The 15,250-nt window shown below is 36.1% G+C and overlaps 1 protein-coding gene across 2 annotated transcripts; it reads right to left on the reverse strand.

Annotated features, from left to right (window-relative positions):
- Positions 1-6,062: 6,062 nt before the first annotated feature.
- Positions 6,063-14,660, reverse strand: zgc:101744 (Receptor expression-enhancing protein 6-like). 2 transcript variants are annotated; one of them, XM_051136514.1, is made up of 5 exons: positions 14,366-14,660; positions 13,172-13,265; positions 12,860-12,998; positions 7,220-7,376; positions 6,063-7,048 (listed from the first exon to the last, which is right to left on the reverse strand). In XM_051136514.1, exons 1-5 carry the CDS (start codon positions 14,481-14,483, stop codon positions 7,014-7,016), a joined length of 543 nt encoding a protein of 180 aa, XP_050992471.1. In that variant the 5' UTR covers positions 14,484-14,660; the 3' UTR covers positions 6,063-7,013. The 2 variants fall into 2 exon arrangements, with proteins under 2 accessions (XP_050992471.1, XP_050992463.1); XM_051136506.1 differs by having other exon boundaries at positions 6,063-7,051; positions 14,366-14,656.
- Between the last annotated feature and the right edge of the window lie 590 nt (positions 14,661-15,250).

Here is a 15,250-nt window from a genome sequence, read left to right on the forward strand (position 1 = left end):
AAATATAAAATGTATATACACTACCAGTCGAAAGTTTTCGAACAGTGTGATGTTTGAAGAATTCTCTTCTGATCATTAAGCCTGCATTTATTTGGTCTAAAATACAGCAAAAGCAGTGATTTTATTTTTTACTATTTAAAATAACTGCTTTCTATTTGAATATATTTTAAAATGTAATTTATTCCTGTGATCAAAGCTAAATTTTCAGCATTATTATTCCAGTCACATGGTCCTTCAGAAATCATTCTAATATGCTGATGTGCTGTTCAAGAAACTATTATTATGATTATCAATATTTAAAACAGTTTTTCAGGATTTTTTTGATGAATAGAAAGTTTAAAAGAACAGCATTTATCTGTAATAAACAGTTTTTGTAACATTATACACTATACCATTCAAAAGCTTGGAGTCAGTATATTTTTTTTCTAGAAATTAATACTTTTATTTAGCAAGGATGCTTTAAATTGATCAAAAGTGATGATAAAGAAATGTATAATTTTACAAAAAAAAAATCTATTTCAGATAAATGCTGTTCTGATGAACTTTCTATTCATCAAAGAAATCTGAAAAAAAAAATCTACTCAGCTGTTTTCAACAATAATAATAATAAGTATTTTTTGAGCAGCACATCAGAATATTGGAAAGTTTTCAGAAGGATCATGTGACTGTAATGATGCCAAAAGTTTGGCTTTGAATTCACAGGAATAAATTACATTTTATAATATATTCAAATTGAATATATCATATTCAAATTGACTTATTTTAAATAGTAAAAATATTTCAGAATTTTACTGTTTTTACTGTACTTTGGATCAAATAAATGCAGGCTTGGTGAGCACAAGAGACTTCTCTACAAAACATTAAAACTCTTACTGTTCAAAAACTTTTGACTGGTAGTGTCACTTAAAAAAAATGGTACTTAAAAAAATAATTTTAAATAAATGCATTTTAAAAATAAATTTAAATAAATAAGTTGAAAATACATATTTAAATTCATGCATTTCAAAATATTAAAATATATTAAATGTTAATAAAAACATTATAATAAACACTAAATTTAAATAATTTTTTTACAAATAAACATACATTAAAAACATTTTAAATAATTTCATTTAAACATAAATTTAAATAAATACGTAGAAAATATAAATGTAAATAAACATTTAAAAATAAATGTAAAAAATACAGGGTCAAAATTTAAAAATGAAAACATAACTGACAAACCATTGTGCTTCTTCAGACTGCAACTATGGCAGAACCGCTTTAAAGGTGCCTCAAATACTGCGTACTCAAGATATTTCAATATCCGTTCCAAGTGTGTTAAACATAAGTTTTCCAGAGCGTTCAAGCGGTGTGATAATCTGAGGGATCCCCAAATGGTGTCACAAGTACTTTTTAAATTTTTAGTATTTTGTGCTCGCGCTCTCTGAGCCTGGAGGTGCTTTGGCTGTGGCTAACAAGGCAGACAGAAGAATGTTAGTCCCTGTCACAGTCTGAATGAGCCTGTGTTGAATCTTAGCGGATAATGGTGCAGAGTTCCTTAAGGCGATTCGGTTTTCTTCGACTGACGGCTAGACCTGGGAAGGGTGGCCTATCTTAATCTTAACTTTACACAGGAACATTTCACAAGGCACATTCCCATAAAAGTAACTGACAGAATATTGCTTAAAAAGTCTGTATAAGGTATCGTATCAAACAGCACGAGCCAAGTAAAGAACTCAGATCAGTAAGCAATAAATCTGTATAAACTGACACTGGGAGTTCATTAAACATGCAGACTCTTTTTGCATGGAGAGATGGAGGCGGTAGACAACCAAATATAATCACAATAGACAGGCTGGGGTGTACAGTTTGATAATAGCTTGCAGGAAGCAGGAGGCAAGGCTGCAAACAGCATGTGGATATTAGTCACCTCATAATAAGGGCTGTATATTCAATACTCTCCCAAGCTTTTATTTCTTTCCCTTGCAAATAAAAAGAAATTAAATTGTGAAAAGCCATGTCAAATACTAAGCAACAACAACACAGAAAATTCGGTTAGGCTTTAGAGTGGATGATTTAAGTTAGCGATTTGTTTATTTCTGGAAGATATTCAAACATTTAAGATATTCTACATTTAAATGCGGTTCAGATATTTTAATGCATTTATGATTCTCTCTACCAATGTGATTAACTAATTAAAGATTCTGATTAATTCTTCATATGTCTTGACAGATTACATCAGATGTCACATTAAATCGTAGTACTGTTTGTCTCCCTCTTCCTGTAAGAATCAGTATTACATAGTCAAAAACTGGTAGATGTTATATTCAGAAACAGAGTAAAGGCAACACTTGCTAAACATTTACATTAATACTCATAAATATTTTCACTTAAAGGTGTTTAGGAACTTTCTGAAATTCTAGGTCATTATCTCTACCTGTTTTAAGACAACCACTACTAATCCTGCTCTTAAAAAATAAAAGATGTCATGTTTAAATTAATAAAACGCTTCAACATTATTATCCTGGTTCATTTCTCAGTGAAACTACAGATTGCTGTAACAGGTGCACAGAGAATGCCATCTCTACTACTATTCACATAGTCCTCTTACAATAAAAAAGTAACCCGAGAATGCCGTTCCACTACTGCTGAGCTTTTAACATGATTAAACAATCAGTCAGGGCTTCACACCCTTGTTTACTTCATGCTCGGAGTCCCAGTGGTACACTCGAACTCCCACTTGCACTACAACTGTTGCCTTCCTTGAACAAATATTGCATATACTCAGTGTCATCGCCCAACTAAACACTGTACACACTGTGTTATAGCAGATACTTGACCTATGTATTTGCACATTATGCTCTTGCATATTAATATCCAAATGCATACACAAGAACAAAACTGTCACTGGGTGGTACATATTAGAATTTTAAATATTAGGATACATACAGTTGAGGTCAAAAGTTTACATCTTGCAGAATCTGCAAAATGTTAATTGTTTTACCAAAATAAGAGGGATCGTACAAAATGCATGTTATTTTTTATTTAGTACGGACCTGAATAAGATATTTCACATTAAAGATGTTCACACTTGATTTTTAATACTGTGTTGTTTCCTGAATGATCCACAGCTGTGTTTTTTTGTTTAGTGATAGTTGTTTATGAGTCCCTTGTTTGTCCTGAACAGTTAAACTGCCTGCTGTTCTTCAGAAAAATCCTTCAGGTCCCACAAATGTGTATTTGAACCCTTTCCAACTATGACTGTATGATTTTGAGATCCATCTTTTCACACTGAGGACAACTGAGGGACTCATATGCAACTATTACAAAAGGTTCAAACGCTCACTGATGCTTCACAAGAAAAGAAACAACGCATTAAGACCCGGGGGGTGAAAACTTTTGAACAGAATGAAGATGTGTACATTTTTCTTATTTTGCCTAAATATCTTTTTTTTTTTTTTCATTTAGTACTGCCCTTCAGAAGCTACAGAAGACACTTGCATGTTTCCCAGGAGACAAAATAAGTTAAATTTACCTTGATCTTCAAATTCAAAAGGTTTTCACCCCGGCTCTTAATGCACTGTTTTTCCTTCTGGAGCATCAACCTTCTGTAATAGTTGCATATGAGTCCCTGAGTTGTCCTTCAGTTTGAAAAGATGGATCTCAAAATCATACAGACATTATTGGAAATGGTTCAAATACACAAAAATGCTAAAAAAAAAATGCTAAAAAAAAAAAAAAAAATTGTGGGATCTGAAGAATTTTTCTGAAGAACAACAGGCAGTTTGATTGTTCAGGACAAACAAGGAACTCATGAACACTAAAAAAAACACACACAGCTGTGAATCATTCAGGTAACAACACAGTATTAAGAATTAAGTGTATGTTAACTTTTGAACAGGGTAATTTCTACAAATTTAACTATTATTTTCTCTTGTGGACTATATGTAAATGTCTTTTATGTGAAATGTCTTATTCTGGTCAGTACTAAATAAAAAATAACATGCATTTTGTATGATCCCTCTTATTTTGGTAAAATAATTAACATTTTGCAGATTGTAATACAGTTGTATGACCTCAACTGGATTAGTATTGAAAGGGTACCGCCCCTGTTTGGTACCTTTTTTCAGTATGAAAAAATAGTATTTCAGGCACTGCGAATATTTACTGTACGTTGAATTTAAAGGGAAAGGGTGCACAGACTCAAAGTTGTTTAATTCAGAACATTTCAAATGAGCCACTCAAATTACACTCACATTTTCACAATATAGACATCAACACCAAAGTTTGTTTGTGGTTTATTTTAATGATCCTTAAGTTACTTAAATTATTTCAGGAGTGTAGACAATTAGGGCTTCACAGATGTCACAAAGTAAGTTCTTATTGACATTAATCATTCACAGCTATGACAATGCAGTTTTTTGCTGAATGTGAGTCATGGTACAGGTGCTATAAAAAGAGCAAAAGTACACATATATTATCTATTGATTACTGCTTCCAAAATTTCCGGTTATAAAGAATGACTCACAAAGCAATGGCCTGTTTTCTTTTACAGAAACTTGTAGCCTGAGGAGGTATAATTAGTCTTCTCGAGTTCAGCATACTGAAAGGGTGTAAAATGGCTTCATATTTCTCCGTCTACTATGGAAAAAACTAATTAACGTAGCAGCTTTGTTGCATAACAGCTTATCAGCCAAAAGGAAATATTATACTGTGTTTTCTAATACCCATGTAGTGCTTTGATACCCTAACTCTGTTTAATATTGAACTGCTAATAGAGAGTTATTCATAGCAAGGCTAAAACTGGATATATAAAAAACAAGGACCATGTGAAGTTACAAAAAAACAAGGACCATGGTAAGCTAAAAGTGTGTCTAGACCATGATGTTTAGTCAAACAACTCTAGTCTCACTCAAAGTCGTACTGTAACTCTACATAAACGGAAACATTGTGTATTGGACAACAGTTTCAAATAAACTACACTGTCCGCTGCATTACTGTATTTCCAAGCCCTACTTGTGTTCATGGAGTCCAATGATACAATGAATACAATGATCCAACTACTCAAACAGCAATCTACAACCAGTCTCAATTTCTCATGACATCTCCATTAAGTCGTAACCCTCAATCTGCACTGCATTCCATTTCTACACAAATTTCAAGTTCCCAGTATAAACTTTTAACATCGCTGTAAGTCAGAGCTGGGGGCATGTCCGCTTGCGGCGCTGAAGCCTATCAAATACCGCGACAACCTGAATGGAAGCTCCCTCTAGAAACTTATTTACACAACTATACATGCATTTACGTGACAAAGGCATAGCTAGCTGTCAATCTGTAAGCTGTGACAGAGTGTGTTCACGACGCATCACTGAATGTAAACAATGCCACTGAACCAAACAAACTTGTATATTTTGCTGATTATTGCTGCTGAAAATGGTCAATTATTATCATGTTTTGGGCTGTAGTAATCATTCAGACTGGGAAAAACATTTGGAGTACTATAGTCTGCCAAAAGTTTTAACAGATCAAGGAGAAGAGTACAAAAAAAAAAACTGTCTGAGGAACAAAAGGCATTTCTGGTTGGCCAAACTGAATCAAGATTTCCAAGGCAAGAATCTTGACAACATATGTGTTTGTTTTTATAATTTCCAGTCATGTAGGGTGAAATATTAGGCTAATATCTTAATTAATGCTTGTACGTATCTTTACTACCTTCAGTTGGTCAAAATATTGCGCACTTTCCTATAAGTCCTTCTCTATATGATTTAACAGCTTCCACACGTTCTTTCCATGGTTTATACAGCATGAATTAGCAGAACAACGTCTTCATTAGTAAATTAACAGTGCAATCCATGCTGTTGTTTACATCGGAGTATTGCCAATATGGCCGCGTATCTGGGTAACTGACCAAACCGTGACATAAGTGCACAACTGTTTAAGCTCCACAGTTCAGTCTTTGTAACGTGTTTTCAGCAATACATTTCTAACATTTATAATGTTTTCAGAAACAATTCTCTGAATTGCCTTTACACAGACTTCAAGAATGCATAATGGCTGCTCAGCACATCAAAAGTAAGTGAAACGGTAGTAAACTGTTGTTTATTTGCACTTCTGTGTATCTTTGTCTCAAATCAATATCTACAATTTTTCTTTTTTTTTTATTTACTGGTACTGCTAACAATAGATGCGTCCGTCTTGGTCTTCCAACTGTACTGGAACCTTGGCCACTCAGGTGTAATGTCAATCCCAGCTCCAACATCCAACATCTGAAGCAAATGGTATGCAGACAAGGTGAGCACTCAAGCCCAGGTAGTTCAGTGAGTGGGGTGAGACGTACACTCAAGTCCTTAGATCACTGGAGCCATAAATGGGCCACCTAAGACTTCTACAGAAAACTGATCCTTCGAAAGTCTGAAGTTCAAGGTTGCAAATTAAACACCTGCCGCATTCATGATCTGATCAAGCCTAAAAGCACATTAGAGAATAGGAAAATTGACACATTGACAAGTTTCACACTTTTAGTTTTCATCCATGTGAGCTCTATAGCAAGCAAATTCACCATCATATATCAATACACAAAAAAAGACAAAATGATAAAGCTAAGCCTGTTTAACTTTTCCTGAGACACAACAGAAACAAAGTTCTGAGTAACTTGGCAAAAATAAACTTAATACAAATCTGAAGAACATGTTTCATATTTAGGTATAGATCTTTCCAGTTTTATTTATTAAAATACAGTGACTTCAACATTCTTTTCATTGGTCAACGTGCTAAAGTATAGGATGAACAAAACAGAAGTGTGAAATTAAATTAAAAAGTATCCCAAAACAATCTGTGGACCATTTGAGAAATTCAAGAACATTTAAGGGCCATTTTTAGGGTGATTGTGCTGCCTGGCTCAGATGCAGTTAAGATTATTTAATTATTTCAGTGGGGTTAGTGACTTAAACAATGTGCTAGTCAAAAAATAAAAAGGCAAATGTAAACACGAGACTCCTGGTAAAATGATTCTTCATATTGCCACCTTCAAATCATTTATTCTTATCGCTGTTCAGCATTGTGAAACCTGCTGGAGAAAGACAGAGGAAAACAGACCTCAAGTTAAATCATGCAGACATCAATGAAAAACTAAATGAATAAATCAATTACTACAGTACATAAGACACAACCACTAATGAAATAGGAGTCTGAAAGTGAACGGATGATGGATTTCTGATGACAGGGTGTTATGCTTTACCTTCTTTTGCTGCACTCTTGGCCTTTCCACTCAAGTCGCTGACAACATTGTCGAACGTTGCTTCATGTTTGAGGAAGAAAGGTCTCACCACACGTGTGTATATGATCTGAGAGCCATTCCATGAGACTGGAGCCATGCACCACAGCAGAAACAGGCACTGAAATACATATGTCAACTTCACATTTGCTGCCATTGTTTTCAAAAATATATATTGTACGTGTCATATTTAATTGCACCTTTTGTGGCTTTGAAGGGATAGTTCACCCAAAAATGTTACATTTGTCATTAATTACTCACCCTCACACCGTTCCAAACCTGTGAGACCTTTGTTCATTTTTGGAACACAAATTAAGATATTTTTGATTAAATCCGAGAGCTTTCTGACCCTGCATAGACAGCAATGTAATTACCACATTCAAGGCCCAGAAAGGTAGTATGTATGTCAATAAAATAGTCCATGTGACATCAGTGGTTCAACCATAATTTTATAAAGCTACGAGAATATTTTTGTTTCCTTTGCTCACAAAAAGTAATGACGCATACGCTGTGGTACTCTTGTGAATGTGCGTCGACTAACACTGAAGAGAAGATATTGTTGAATAAAGTCGTTATTTCTGTTTTCTTTGTGCACAAAAGCTATTCTCGTACATTCACAAAAGTACAGATGAACCACTGGTGCCACATGGACTATTTTAATGATGTCCTTACTACCTTTCTGGGCCTTTAATGTATCAGTTGTGTTAATGTCTATGCAGGGTCAGAAAGCTCTCGGATTTCATCAAAAACATCTTAATTTGTTGTCACTAAAGATGAACGATGGTCTTACGGGTTTGGAACGACATAAGGGTGAGTAATTAATGACAGAATTGTCATTTTTGGGTGAACTATCCCTTAAAATTCTGATGATTTCTATTTCAAATAAACACAGTTCTTTTCTATGATGAACCTGAAAAACAATGCATCAGTTTCCAAAAAACTATTAACTATTAACACTGATAATAATAAGAAATATTACTTGAGCACCAAATGATGATGTGACAATGAAAACTGGAGTAATGGCCGCTGAAAATTCAGTGTTGCCAAAGGAATAAATTACATTTTAAAAGATATTGAAACAGAACAATTATTTTAAACTATAATATTTCACCTAATATTTTGTACTCAATTTTATTAGGTGTAATTTCCCAATTAATTTTTATTTATTTAAAACACCCTTGGTGAACATAACACACTTCTATCAGAAACATTAAATCCAAACTTTTGAGCAACAGTGTATATGTATAATATCAAGTTAAAATGCTCTAAAATGTGGTAATATTACACCATTTAGTTAAAGAATACACTATTCAGCTTTTAGTAACTTTTAATAAAATAAATAAAGTAAAAAAATAAAATAAATAAAGTAAAAAAAGGTTTACATCAACACCGCTGGGGCCAAATTCACAAAGCAGTAAGAATAAATTCTGCCATTTCCTTCTTATTGTCTTGCATATGAAAAAAAAAAAAGGTTAATAATATTTGGATTCCCCAAAATACTACAAAAGAATGTTTTTCTTGTTCTTAGGACAAAGGTCAATTCTTGAAAAGAACCTTCTTAAAAATCATTGTAAATGAAAAAAAAAAAAAAAAAAAAGCTAGGATAATTTAGGAACATAGGAAAATATTTTATGGATTTATTGAGTTATTTCATTATAATTGTTTTAATTAGGCATTAGCACATAACATTATAATGCTAGTTACTACTAGGGATATGCGTTCTTATGAGTTCTCTGAAATGACACCAAAGTGACATCAATGATTGATAACGTAAACACCAATGACTGATAATGTACACACATCATGACTATGTGTGATGCTACTTTTTACTGATTTTAAAATTCAGTAACAAACAACTAAAAATAGGAACCTTAATCTTAGCCTAAAATTACAATTTTCTGCAACATTCCTCACATATGAGAGTGGACACAATCACTGTAGCAGGCTGCACAAACACACATACACACAGACACACACAGACAGATAGAACACACATCAACTTGCCACAGTCTGTCTTCACCAAGAACCATCATGCAGATAAGAAATCAAACAGATAACACTAAAACCTGTTATTTTCTTTAGAAGAAAAAGAGTAAGAGAGAGAAATATTTGTTCTTAGGAAGATATTTGAGAACTTCTTATGAAATTTTCAGGAAGTATACTTAGGAGCATTCTTGCAAGTGTCTTGGAATTTAACTAAGAAATGTCTTAAAGGGGTGCTATTATGCTTTGTCACTTTCTGAATTTTAGTCAGTGTGTGGTGTGTATCTTTGGGCATAAAAACGATCTACAAAGTTACAAATCTCAAAGTCCACTCCAAAGGGAGATATTTAGTTTATATTAAAAAAAAAAAAAAAATCTCTTTCCTACAACAAATGGCCCTACAACTACAATGAACGGCTCCTTTAGACTATGTTTGTTTTCTGCATGCAATGATGTCACAACACGGTCCATTACAATATCATTAAATTAAATCCCACCTACAGAAATTCGAATTGTTGGAGGGAGGGTAGGGAGGAGGTGGGGGATTAGCCTAACTTTAGCGATGCAGCGCGGAGAGCCGCTTCAACGAGCCACAGCGTGGCACGTATAAGCACAAGCGGTGACTAGAGTGGCTGCTTTAGAGCAGTAACGCGCCGCAGACGTGTACAGTACAGGGGGTCGAAACACACACCGAAGCCGCAATCTACTCCAGTTGTGCAGTGTATGGTAAGAGATTTATTCCTCATACAGTGTAGATAGCTTCACTTATAACGCGAGTGTTTTTTAAAATGCATAAACTTGCACTAGAATAGCTAGACTGATCAGTGGTGATGTTTTTTGATAATGTTAGGCTGCTTTTAGCCTTATGCTAGAGCTGGTTTTGGGCAATGAAACTAAATATGTAAAATAAATACAGGTCCTTTTCAAAAAATTAGCATATTGTGATAAAGTTCATTATTTTCTGTAATGTACTGATAAACATTAGACTTTCATATATTTTAGATTCATTACACACAACTGAAGTAGTTTCAAGCCTTTTATTGTTTTAATATTGATGATTTTGGCATACAGCTCATGAAAACCCAAAATTCCTATCTCAAAAAATTAGCATATTTCATCCGACCAATAAAAGAAAAGTGTTTTTAATACAAAAAAAAAGTCAACCTTCAAATAATTATGTTCAGTTATGCACTCAATACTTGGTCGGGAATCCTTTTGCAGAAATGACTGCTTCAATGCGGCGTGGCATGGAGGCAATCAGCCTGTGGCACTGCTGAGGTGTTATGGAGGCCCAGGATGCTTCGATAGCGGCCTTAAGCTCATCCAGAGTGTTGGGTCTTGCGTCTCTCAACTTTCTCTTCACAATATCCCACAGATTCTCTATGGGGTTCAGGTCAGGAGAGTTGGCAGGCCAATTGAGCACAGTAATACCATGGTCAGTAAACCATTTACCAGTGGTTTTGGCACTGTGAGCAGGTGCCAGGTCGTGCTGAAAAATGAAATCTTCATCTCCATAAAGCTTTTCAGCAGATGGAAACATGAAGTGCTCCAAAATCTCCTGATAGCTAGCTGCATTGACCGCAGCTGACATGGCACCCCAGACCATCACTGACTGTGGGTACTTGACACTGGACTTCAGGCATTTTGGCATTTCCCTCTCCCCAGTCTTCCTCCAGACTCTGGCACCTTGATTTCCGAATGACATGCAAAATTTGCTTTCATCCAAAAAAAGTACTTTGGACCACTGAGCAACAGTCCAGTGCTGCTTCTCTGTAGCCCAGGTCAGGCGCTTCTGCCGCTGTTTCTGGTTCAAAAGTGGCTTGACCTGGGGAATGCGGCACCTGTAGCCCATTTCCTGCACACGCCTGTACACGGTGGCTCTGGATGTTTCTACTCCAGACTCAGTCCACTGCTTCCGCAGGTCCCCCAAGGTCTGGAATCGGTCCTTCTCCACAATCTTCCTCAGGGTCCGGTCACCTCTTCTCGTTGTGCAGCGTTTTCTGCCACACTTTTTCCTTCCCACAGACTTCCCACTGAGGTGCCTTCATACAGCACTCTGGGAACAGCCTATTCGTTCAGAAATTTCTTTCTGTGTCTTACCCTCTTGCTTGAGGGTGTCAATGATGTCCTTCTGGACAGCAGTCAGGTCGGCAGTCTTACCCATGATTGCGGTTTTGAGTAATGAACCAGGCTGGGAGTTTTTAAAAGCCTCAGGTGCAGGTGTTTAGAGTTAATTAGTTGATTCAGATGATTAGGTTAATAGCTCGTTTAGAGAACCTTGTCATGATATGCTAATTTTTTGAGATAGGAATTTTGGGTTTTCATGAGCTGTATGCCAAAATCATCAATATTAAAACAATAAAAGGCTTGAAACTACTTCAGTTGTGTGTAATGAATCTAAAATATATGAAAGTCTAATGTTTATCAGTACATTACAGAAAATAATGAACTTTATCACAATATGCTAATTTTTTTAAAAGGACCTGTACATTAGCACGATAATATCATTTATTGGCGATCTCGCAGGATGAGGATAGGACTCAACACTACTGTAGTGTATTATTTACTCACCCTCCATGCATCCTAGGTGTATATGACTTCCTTCTTTCAGACAAATGCAATCGGAGTCTAATAAAGTCTAATAAAGTGCATCCATCCATAATAAAAATTGCCTCACACAGCTCCCGGGCGTCTCCTGTAGCGAATCGATGCATTTTTGTAAGAAAAATATCCATATTTAAAACGTAAGATTCACTATTAATCTAGCTTGCGCTAACTGCTTTGACAAGGGGCATGGCAGTACTGAAACACAGTCTAAGCTGTTCACCAATCGCAAAGCACTGGGATAGTTAACCAATCATAACACATTTCCTTTTTTCGGAAGGCTGGCCTTCATTAAACCCAGAACTAATCGAGCTATTTGTGCCAGGCTGGGGAGAAAGGTATTGTAATAATGTAAATTATGTGAAAAATAATGTTTTCGAACCACCAAGCATGAGAGCATGTTCTAGTACACCCCAAATCAAGACTTTGAAAAAGAGCATAAAAGGACCCCTTTAATCTCTTTCTTAAGGAGATTTTTGTGAATCTGGCCCCTGGTTATTTACAGCTTAGTGCTCAAACAATTGCTTGGCCTTGACATACAATTCACGTACATTATCTCAAAGTAATCAATACATGCGTTAAGATCTATTCTAAGCACAACCGCATCAAACTCTCCAAATTCAATGGACTTATCATGCCACAGTAAACATCTAATTAAAAATGATTTTTAATTAGAAAACTGAAATCGGAAAAAAAGACATACATATCATTTAAGATCTGCAACTTAATCAGCTGCTAACTCATTTGTATAAATTGGCTATAAAGCATTCAGTCAAATTTAGAACAAGGATCAAAATTGAAATGAGGCTGTTGGTCGAGTTGGCAGGTAGTCAGGCATACTAAATATACACTATGCAAAACCTCTCAGCATGACCTACATACCAATACATTTACAGTCCTCCTACAGTAAAGCTAGCATACAACAAGGTGGATGGTTTCTAAAACAGATCTCCAAAATACATGCAAATACACGTTGAAAGCATAAATGAAATACATTTTGAAACTAAAACACCTTACCTTCCCAGCATAGTAAAAGGGAAACCAAAAGAGGAAGATATCAGAGAAAAATTCAGACACACTGAAGAGTCCATAAACCACCCAGTAGGTTAGCCATTTGGTGTCATCTTCTTTATTGTTACTCTCAATGGCTTTGATGCTGCATGAGGAACAAAATGACATGTGAAAACAGGCCAGTCAGTGTGGGTTACTCTCATTATTGTGCTTCCTAAATGCTGTGCAAACATATATATGTTGGCTGTTCCAGGTCTAGCAACTGCACCAATATGCATAGTAGACATTTGTGAAATTTGACATGTCACGGATACTTACGAGGCATATGCTGGGTATGCAAAACCAATCAAGTTGCAGAGGAGGGAGGCCCCATATCCAAATAACAGATAGAGTGCCACAATAGACACTGCACCTGCAGAACAAACAGAGACACATGATCACTGCCATTATTCAAATGAAGAGGGGCATTTATGAGCACTAATGACTTTGTGTCTGGTGTCAGTGTTGACACCTAACAGGATAGAAGCAGCACAAACAAAGGTGAACATAAGGGAAGTTGTCTTATTTATGTAGTCTAGCCAGTGCAGTTCTGCACAGACACTTGAGGACACTACATGTTTAAAAATAACCATTGGGAGCGGCTATTGGTAGAAGAAATTAGACCCTGAGAGATCCTACAAGAAATAGCCACACCACACATTAGACACTTCAGGTAACCAGTAGATGTAGTTGCACAATTGAACCCAATAATGCATTGGGTTATGATAATGCCACTTGTTAGATCATTTGCTTGATGCTTCTCAAACCAACATGTGTGTTTTTGGCTTTAAAACAAAGCGCAAAAGCAGATGTAAATACAACAGGGAAATAACAGATAGCCCTCGGGGGGAAAACTGTTCATGCGGCATCTGTTCTTGTCACACACACAAAGCAGAGTGATGTTTGATTCGTAAATGACTCCTTTTTAATTCGAAGCTCTTTGATGAATCGGGTGAACCGATTCTTAAAACTGGTCTGAGCTATTTAACGAAACAACATGAATGAGCTGAAATGTCTCTACAATCGCTAACTCATCGACTCAATAAGCCTCACTCTAAAATTTTAAGAAACAATGCTATGTACCTACAACTGAACTAATATAATTAGCCCACGTCAGAACGCAAAATACCAGCTGAATCGTTTTGTTCAGAAGCAACACTTTAAAAGAACCGAATCGGAGAAATGACTCGGACTTTCCTGGTCTTATCAGTATGACTCCCAGAGCCCTTTGCACTCATTTCCAACATTCACCAAGGTTTTACATATGGGTGGCAGTAACTTAAGTCACGTGTTAAAAGAATAAACTCATACTTTTTCTAAGAAAATCAATATTCGATGGTAATGTTTACAAAGAAGATCAACAAAGGCTGACAGCTGATAGCCAACTCAGCTTAAATGCATAATGTACGCGTCATATTCCCGACTAAATAATTAATGCAGCTTCCAAACGAAAGAGTAGAACCAGTCACGTACCTGTTGCAATGTACTGTTTCTGTACTCCAGTTTTTTCCTCTAAAACCGCTAGAAAATCCGTTACCACATTCTTCTCTTTAAAAAACGCTTCGTAGCGTTCTCTAACAGTATTTAACATTTTGTCCTTCCTCGTTTGTAGTTCAACAGAATGTAGTGACCAGTGCCAGAATTGTATATAGCTTTCCAAGTCAGGCAAACTAACACCGTACTTGCTGAAAGTTAGTCCCTCGCACAGGACTGGCTCATTACAGACAGCACTGCGCGGCTGCGCACAAAACTTATGGCGACCAATAGAATCCAATACTAATGTATGATTCCACCTCCCTCACAGGTGATTACGATTCTGTTGAAATGCTGAGTAGGGAGTTGTGCTTTTGACTGAGAGCACGATTGTTTTGAAGGAAGGAGGCGGGTTGGAGCGCTTCTAATGAAGTGTGGCTTTCTTTTTCCAGAAAAAAACACGCGCTCCTACTATTTCCTCAGCATTTACCCTGCTAACTACAATCCTGGTTGTAGGCCTATAAGCTGAATGCCAATAAATTAATATTTCTAAATTAAATTAAATTCAAATGTTTAAGGCCAATCCAAATGGCTATTTCGCCATGGGCTCCCTCAGACTACAACGGCATATTAACTTGTCCTTGTATTGTATAGAACACACAAACACAGCTCTTTCAAAATTCACGTCTGAGTTGTGTTTGTACCCTGGTGAAAAAACCAGCATATGCTGGTAGGTATGTATTGATGCTGGGATGCTGGTTTAAGCTGGTCCTTTGCTGGTTTTTGCTGGTCATGTTGCTGGTCAAGGACCAGCATGAACCAGCAAAGGGCCAGCATAAACCAGCTAAGGACCAGCATAAACCAGCAAAGGACCAGCTCAAACCA

The sequence above is a fragment of the Labeo rohita genome, chromosome 2, assembly GCF_022985175.1.
Source record: "Labeo rohita strain BAU-BD-2019 chromosome 2, IGBB_LRoh.1.0, whole genome shotgun sequence".
NCBI lineage: Eukaryota > Metazoa > Chordata > Actinopteri > Cypriniformes > Cyprinidae > Labeo > Labeo rohita.